This window comes from Topomyia yanbarensis, unplaced genomic scaffold (genome assembly GCF_030247195.1).
Source record: "Topomyia yanbarensis strain Yona2022 unplaced genomic scaffold, ASM3024719v1 HiC_scaffold_187, whole genome shotgun sequence".
NCBI classification, from domain to species: Eukaryota; Metazoa; Arthropoda; class Insecta; order Diptera; family Culicidae; genus Topomyia; species Topomyia yanbarensis.
The window spans coordinates 16,790-25,908 of record NW_026683368.1 but is presented as its reverse complement, the minus strand read 5'-3'; the positions used below and the strand labels follow the sequence as shown (position 1 = coordinate 25,908).

General features: G+C 42.7%; 2 protein-coding genes across 2 annotated transcripts; both read left to right on the top strand.

Moving 5' to 3' along the window:
* The first annotated feature begins 1,413 nt into the window (after nt 1-1,413).
* LOC131694887 (uncharacterized) lies at nt 1,414-4,995 on the top strand. Its single transcript, XM_058983403.1, has one exon. It carries the CDS (start codon nt 1,414-1,416, stop codon nt 4,993-4,995), a length of 3,582 nt encoding a protein of 1,193 aa, XP_058839386.1.
* A 132-nt stretch (nt 4,996-5,127) lies between these two features.
* LOC131694888 (uncharacterized) lies at nt 5,128-6,834 on the top strand. Its single transcript, XM_058983406.1, has one exon. The coding sequence runs from the start codon at nt 5,128-5,130 to the stop codon at nt 6,832-6,834; it is 1,707 nt and encodes a 568-aa protein (XP_058839389.1).
* Nucleotides 6,835-9,119: the final 2,285 nt, after the last annotated feature.

Here is a 9,119-nt window from a genome sequence, read left to right as displayed (position 1 = left end):
TTAAAACGACGCCGTCAAGTAAAGAAGCATGAAAACAAAAAGAATAAAACCAAAAGAGATGGAAGCCCTAGAAAGTCCATTGTATATTTATTAGGCTTTTCTCAGAAGATAGGATTCTTCAAAAACATTTCAAAACTTTCTGATGCAATGGTTCTCAAATTCGTACAATCCGGTTTATTCATTTTCTTTATTCAAAAATGTTTTTAGCTTCAAATATATGACTGTTAAATCGTCAACAGAAATAAAATGAATTTATTGAATTTCTTCTTAACCCTAAATATAATTAAAAATATTTTTGAACTTAAATCTACGGGTAACCCTAGGATCCTGTACCTAACACTTAAACTATACTTATATACTACACACTAGATTTATATACCTACATGCTATGAAAAATGAAATGTACTAAAAACTACAATCAAAATTAACACTACCACAACCACACAACAGCAATAAAAAGGGGGACAATTTAGGAATAAAGTTTAGTTTTATATCAACAAGCACATCAAGCGGGTAAGCTTTATCGGTTGAGATCCGAAATCCAACCAAACGGAAAATTATACAGTCCACCTTCAAGGTCGAAGGCCGGTTCGCGAATTGAAGTTAAAAGTTCGGAATCGGGAGAAATTACTAAATTTTACATGGTCCTTCGAGCCGGATCTCGAGGACTAGTACTGACAGTGATAATCGCCGCCGGTTTATCGTAAATTGTGCTAATCGAATTAATCACGTGTACCGTGAACGTGGTGCGATACGTTTCGCCATCCACTGCTCAAAGGGTGAAAAAAGTGAATAACCTGCGGATCCTCCAAGATCACGAATTTGATCGCTAAACGACGAACATAGTGCCCACAATACCGCGTGTCGATCAATAGAAACCGCGTGGTTGCGATAGACCGCATTGTAATACCCGTTCTCGTATGTGCTTCCCAGTTGACCGTGAACAAAGCCATTGTTGGTCAACTATCACCGCATTGTGATAAACTTTGGATTGTCGAAAGTAAAGGAGGAATAAAAGTGATTGTGTGGTACTTCGCATTGTTCTTATGATATAATTGCTGACGACGCCAATGTCGGCATTGACTTTCGCTGAGTGAACAGCAAACTGATTATCACCTGCACGTGTTTCATTTATTTCGCCGGGAGGCTGTAAGGACTGCTATCATCGGCCACCCTGAGAAACACTGAAGGTAACCAGTGCTGAGTAAGGGAATTCGATCTATATATTCCTTACATACGACAATCGCGTCGGTTCGGTAGTGCCATTCCGCGTAGTGACCCGGGAAGGATCACACCCGTCGTAAAATTCGGATCGTCGCTATCGGGACGGTAGAGTCAACCCGCGAGTTGGCCCGGGAAGGAGAAATCGTACGACTCGAATCGGTTCGCGTAGTGCCACGGAAATCGCTGAACATGCTGAAGGACGAGTCAGTGAGCAGTGAGCATGAAGAGGAGTTTTTAAAAAAGAATAAGGAGCATTTGCTGGAGACCTTAGCACAGTTGATGCAAAGTGCAAAGGATTACAAGAATGGAAAAAATACTGAGTTGATAGACACGTGGGCGGAAAGACTGGAAGAAATTGCTAAGGAATATCGACGTGTAGTGTGTGTTTTAGAGATGCATGGTGGGTGCTATAGAGAGGAACGTGCTGAGTTTGAAAATAAATACTGCGCCCTTCGAGCATTTTATACAAAACAAATCAAGGACAACCATGCCCAAAGTGCTCACACCGTTCACGTTCGTCAGCTCAGCCACATTCGTTACCCTGAACTGAACCTTCCCCGTTTCACTGGCAAATTGGAAGATTGGTGTGTGTTCCGGGATGCTTTCGAGTCCGCTATAGGCAATCGTGAGGAGGTAGCTAACATCGATAAGTTTCAATATTTGAAGGGACTAGTTCACGGTGAGGCTGCGAGAATCATTGAGGCCATTTCGGTTTGTGATGAAGGATACAACGATGCGTGGCGTGCATTGAAATTGCGTTATGAGAACAAGCGTCAGTTAGTTCGATGTCACATAAAGGCCTTGTTCGATACTCCTGCTATGAAAAGGGAGACAGCCGATGAACTTTTAGGGCTGGTGGACAAATTCGAACAGCATATTTCCGTTTTAAGACGTTTGGGAGAAGGTACGGATGCCTGGAGTTCTATGTTGGTCTACCAGTTGTCAATTCGTTTGGATTCCCACACGTTGCGTGAATGGGAAAACTACTGCGCTCGCCTCGATTCAGACAACGTAGCCGCCGTGCTTGGAGGGACGGCTGACCCTATTTTTGAGGATTGTGATGATACCATGCCATCTTACATCTCGATGGTAAACTTTCTGCAAAATTATGCAAGGGTTCTTCAATCAGTTGGACCCTCTTCCCTTGCTGGACGGGAGCGCGAACCCAAGCCTAAGCCACCAGTTAAGTTTGGCGCTCATATTAGCTGTTCGTCCACTAAGCTAGGTCCCCAGAGCACGAGAAAATGTGAACAGTGTAATCAGGATCATTCTCTCTATCAATGTCCGCAATTTCAAAGATTGTCAGACCAACAGCGATTGGAAGTCGTCAGATTCAAGAAGCTGTGTCTCAATTGCCTCCGTCATGTCGACCACTTTGCTAAAAATTGTCCGTGGAAATCATGCAATCGATGTCCGCGTAAACATCACTCACTTCTCCACGGAGCACAGTTTACACAGCAGACCCCTTCTGCTCCCCAGCCTAATGGAACAGTAACCCTTGTAGCTCAACCGACTGCTGTCGAAAGCACTCATACTTCAACTGCTGCACTGCAACCATCGTCTGCTCAATTTCATTCTACACAACCACCAAAGGCCACCAGAAACCCCGCCACAATGCAACCGTTTAGTTTGCCGGGGAATTTTCACTACGCCACGGTAGCATGCGATAAGGAAAATCAACAGAACACCGTAATTCTTCCTACTGCGCTAGTAGAAGTTGAGGACATTGGAGGACGCAGAATCACAGCTAGATGCTTGTTGGACTCAGGATCGCAGAGTCATTTTATAACCCGCGCACTTTGTCAAAAACTGAAGCTTCCTTGTTCAAGTGCACCATCTCCCATTCTGGTCAGCGGTATCGGCCAGACAACTACGAAAGCAACGCAATTCGTCACCGCCAAGGTGTCGTCCAGAGTTTCTCCATTTACAATTGAACCCAGACTTTTGATTCTGCCGCACCTTGCCATCACTCTGCCATCATCTACCATTAATATACGAGGATGGCATATCCCTGAAGCAGTACAGTTAGCCGATCCTACATTCCATTTGTCAAAGCAAATCGACATCATTTTGGGTGCTGAGTATTTTTTCAACACGCTACGGTATGGTCGTATTCAATTGGGTGAGCAACTACCGATACTGCAGAATTCGGCACTTGGATGGTTTGTCTCCGGCGCTTGCGTGATATCAGATCACGATCACACAGATCCACGATCCTGTTTTTCAAGCAGTACTGTACGCCTTGAAGAACTTCTTCGTAAGTTTTGGGAACTAGAAACAGTTCGGGACTCGAAGGGATGGTCGCCCACCGATCGAATTTGTGAAGAACATTGTATTGCTAATACTTCGCGAACGCCTGAAAGCCGTTATATGGTAAAACTACCGGAACGCGAAGAATTGATTATACTGCTAGGCGACAACAAATACCAGGCCACTCGACGATTTCTCTCATTGGAACGTTCATTGCAACAAGATCTAGAAAGGATGGCCATGTACAAAGATTTCATCGATCAGTATATATCCTTGGGCCACATGCGTGAGGTAAGCCCTCAAGAACTTGAGGTACGTCCACAGTTTATACTACCACATCATGGAGTACTTAAACTTGACAGTAGTACTACAAAACTGAGAACAGTATTCGATGCGTCTTGTAAATCACGTTCCGGATTGGCGCTAAACGATACGTTGCTACCTGGGCCCACTATACAGGACACTCTCGTGGCGCTCGTGCTACGGTTTCGCATTCACAGATACGTTGTTTCAGCAGACATTGAAAAAATGTTTAGACAGGTGCTGGTGCATCCATCCGATCAACCGTTACAACGCATCCTTTGGCGAGGGGATCCCCGGGACTCCCTGAAATTGTACCAGCTGCAGACGGTTACCTACGGGTTAAACAATTCGCCCTTCCTAGCTACACGTGTCCTGTTACAACTGGCTGAGGACGAGAAAATGAAATTTCCAGTGGCTGCTCGCATAGCTAAGAAGGATTTCTACGTTGATAATCTTCTCACCGGAGCAAACGACACGTTAGAGCTTCAACGAATTTGTAAGCAGATGATTGGTCTACTCAACGCCGGCGGTTTTCCTCTTCGACAATGGTCGGCAAATTCTCAAGAAGTTTTGAATATAGTTCCAGAAAATCTTCGCGAAACCCGCACACTGTTGGAATTAGATCGAGATTCTTCTATTACCGCTCTCGGATTACGTTGGGAGCCAGCCGCAGATACGCTTTCATTCAAACCACCAAAGTGGAAAGGAAATCAACAGCTCACCAAACGGACTGTGCTGTCACAGATGAGCAGTCTTTTTGACCCTCTTGGGTTAGTAGGACCAAGCATAGTTCGTGCAAAAATTATAATGCAGTCTCTGTGGAAACATCAACTCGATTGGGACGCACCATTGCCGTCACAGTACGCACAGGAATGGAACAATTACCAGCTAGATATACCGTGCTTGGAAAATCTTCGAGTACCACGAGCCGCAATATTGTTCCCGCATCATGATCTGCAGATCCATGGATTCAGTGACGCGTCAGAGCAGGCATATGGCGCATGCCTTTACTTGAGGTCGATCAACGCTTCCGGACAATGTTCTGTACAACTGCTTACAGCAAAATCCCGAGTGGCTCCAGTTGATAGCAAGTCAATCCCACGATTGGAACTCTCCGCTGCGCTTCTTCTCACACATCTTCTCGTCCAAGTCACCGCTAGTACAGGCATCTCCATACCAACCTACCTGTGGACGGATTCCACCGTCGTTCTGAGTTAGATATCGGCACCTGCTTCAAACTGGAAAACTTTCGTGGCGAACAGAGTGGCCGAGATCCAAGAACATACTGCTTCTGCTACTTGGAATCACGTGCCGTCGGAGGACAACCCTGCTGATCTTTTGTCTAGAGGCATGAGTCTACATCATCTGTTAAACTGTTCTTTGTGGTGGCATGGACCCAGATGGGTGAATGCTTTGGATATCGCTTGGCCGAAAAATCCAGTCTCGAGAAAAGAATGCGGTGAAGTTCCTGAACTTAGGAAGGTTGTTTCATTAGTAGCAACTACGCAACCAGAAGATATAATCAATCGTTACTCACACCTGAACCGGTTGATTCGCACCTGCGCGTGGTGGCACCGTTTCCGCGAGAATACCCGTTGCGAAGCAAGCGTCCGTGTGATCGGTTCGTTATCCTCCGCGGAAATTGACCGCGCGTTAATCACTCTCGTTCGTCGTGTCCAAGAAGAACACTTTGCTCTAGATAGGAGGCAATTGGAGCGGAACCAAAAGTTACACCCGAAATCTAAGCTGAGATTTCTGAAACCGCAACTAGTTGATGGCCTTATTCGAGTTGGTGGCCGGTTGCATCATTCCGCTCTCGCCATCGACGAAAAACATCCCATCGTGCTTCCGGCAAAACATCACCTCACCACGTTAATTGCGAGACGTTATCACGAGAAAACCATGCATGGAGGCCCTAATTTGCTGCTGTCAACAATTCGTCAAAGGTTCTGGCCACTTAGGGGCCGGGAATGCGTCCGTTCAATTGTACACGACTGTATCACTTGCACCCGTGCTCGCCCCAGATCGTTGGAACAGTTGATGGGCGATCTACCACCGGTCCGAGTAAACAAATCCTTTCCCTTTGAAAATGTGGGAGTGGATTTCGCCGGACCTGTATTCCTGAAACCACCTAATCGGAAGGCAGACCCTGTAAAGGGGTACGTTGCGGTATATGTGTGCCTTGCAGTCAAGGCGGTCCACCTAGACCTAGTTCCGGATATGACGACTGACGGATTCATCGCCAGTCTACGACGCTTCACAGGCAGACGTGGAAAACCCAGCACCATCTACTGCGATAACGGTCGCAATTTTGTTGGAGCCCAACGAGAATTAAGCGAGCTACGTAAACTCTTCCTGACACAACGCCATCGGGATGCCGTAACTAACGAAGGCATCGATAATGGCATTCACTTTCTCTTCATTGCACCCCGCTCTCCATCATTAGGAGGAATATGGGAGGCGGCGGTCAAATCGATGAAGCTGCATCTTCGTCGCATCATGGGAAATGCAATGCTCACCGAAACCGAATTTACGACCGCTCTCATTCAGGTAGAAGCGGCACTCAACTCTCGTCCAATAACTCCCATGTCAGAGGACCCTCAGGATTTACAACCATTGACGCCGGGACATTTTCTGGTAGGTAAGCCATTAAACGCAATACCCGAACCAGATCTCAGCGGAATTCCCGAAAGCCGCCTTTCTCGATGGCAACGTGTTCAAAATCTCAGTCAGCACTTTTGGCGACGCTGGCACCACGAATATCTCAACACGTTGCAGAATCGTTATCGTTGGACGGAAGAAACATCAAATCTCGCGAAGAATGCAATAGTGCTGCTACGAGATGAGAATCTTCCCCCACAGCGGTGGGCGATCGGCAGAGTCGTTGACGTTCACCCAGGCGAAGATGGACTGGTTCGTTTGGCATCTGTAAAAACCAACAACGGAATCACCCAGAGAGCAGTGAACAAATTGTGCCTACTACCAGTGGAAGTTAGCCCGAGTGATCTAACCCAGTCCAGATCTATCACACCCATTTCATCTCACGAGGAAAAATAATTCATTTTGGCGGCCAGGATGTTAAATCGTCAACAGAAATAAAATGAATTTATTGAATTTCTTCTTAACCCTAAATATAATTAAAAATATTTTTGAACTTAAATCTACGGGTAACCCTAGGATCCTGTACCTAACACTTAAACTATACTTATATACTACACACTAGATTTATATACCTACATGCTATGAAAAATGAAATGTACTAAAAACTACAATCAAAATTAACACTACCACAACCACACAACAGCAATAAAAAGGGGGACAATTTAGGAATAAAGTTTAGTTTTATATCAACAAGCACATCAAGCGGGTAAGCTTTATCGGTTGAGATCCGAAATCCAACCAAACGGAAAATTATACAGTCCACCTTCAAGGTCGAAGGCCGGTTCGCGAATTGAAGTTAAAAGTTCGGAATCGGGAGAAATTACTAAATTTTACAATGACCATTTCATTTTAATTAATTATTTCATTCAGCATTTTTTTATTCGTTTTGTTCATTGCGTTCATTTTACTTATTTTATTCGTTTCATTCTTTGCATTCACTCTGATCAGTTTATTCTTTTTGTGCATTTTACTCATATCATTCATTTAAATAATTTTTTTCATTGTTTTCGTTGTATGCATTTTATTCATTTTTTCCAGTTTATTCATTTTGTTCAGTTTCTTCATTTTAATAATCTTCAGTTTTAATCATTTCATCCAAATAATTCATTTGATTCAATTTATTTCTTTATATTAATTTATAACCTTTTACCATTGTTCAATTTTTCATTTAAATCAATGCATTTAATTCTGCTCATTTTCTTCTTTTTATTCATTTTATCACTTCAGCTCATTTTGTTTATTTGATTCGTTTGTTCTATTTATGCATTTCATTTATTTTTTACTTTATTCATTTTGTTCATCCATTCTTTTTATTCATTTGATCCATTTCATTAATTTGATTCATTGTATTCACTGGATGAATTAAATCAATTTGATTCATTTAATTAATTTGAGAAAGGTTCGTATGTGACATGCTTACTGTATGAACTGAACCGGTTCCTAGTCCCATATGATCGAATAAGTTAATTAGGCGAATTTTGTTTATAGTAGTAGAAGGTATGCATTCTGCTGTGGTCTATTACGATTGTGTAGTTCCTTGTTTTGTGAGTAATCAAACAGTCGCAAATAAACACGGCAGAATTTACATTAGGAGCCAGTTTTTCACAAACGTGTCACTGCTCGTATTGATGTGCACCGATTTTGATGAAACTTTCAACGTTTATTTATGCTTATGTTGGATGTACTATTGGTCATTTGATATTTTTGAGTTCGACTTGGTTGTACAAAACCTAAATTTGAGATCCCACGAATTCAATAACAAAAGATTTTTGAAATTGGATTTTGATGTTTCGAATTCACCTCGTAAGCAAGTTAGTAACTATCTAATTTAGAGCTAGTTAGACGCTAAATACAAACCTAACACCAAATAGGCACCAATTGTACAGTACATTTAAGCTGCTCGCGCAAGTCAAGGGAAAAGTATACATCGTTTTAGATTTCTTTTAAAAGAAATGTGTAGATTTCGCTCAAACTTCAAATCCGCTCAAACGTGAGGACTCATTGACTTTCCACGTACTAAAGCTGTACGGTTCACTAATGACAAAGACAACAGGTTTTCGCTGGCTGCCCGTAAGTGAAAGGCGCAATTGAATGTTGCATACACGAGATCCGACGGACAATCAATAATATTTTTTTTAATTTATATGTTTTACACATTGTAAATATATAAAAGACCCACGGCTCCGTTAAGCTACCGCTATAAGCAGTATCGAATAAACGAGTTAAAAAAAGCATCTACACTATTGTGCATTTAGACACCGCTTAGTACGGAAAATAGTACTAATTAATGATAAATACGGATATAATTAATCGCGGTCATCCTCCTACTACACATTGGAATAAAGAAATCAAATCTATCTAGTTCATATGCTATGTCATACTATATGCATATCTCCAGAAATAGTTCAGCAAAGCAATTAATCGCTTTTCTAGCTATCAGTGTTTGTAATGAATTAATAATACTGAATGTACGCTAATTGGAAGGGATCAAACGCAACTCTTACAGTTTACACCGCTCCATGGCGAATGCAAAAACAAATCAAATAAACGCAACGACTAACCGATTTCCTAATACGAATTGATTTAGCGCCATGCGAACATGCGGAATAAGGCAAACTATGTTTCTGGCGGCTGACGACGGAACGAGTTAACACAGTGTACAACATTAGCTACTTGCCTTC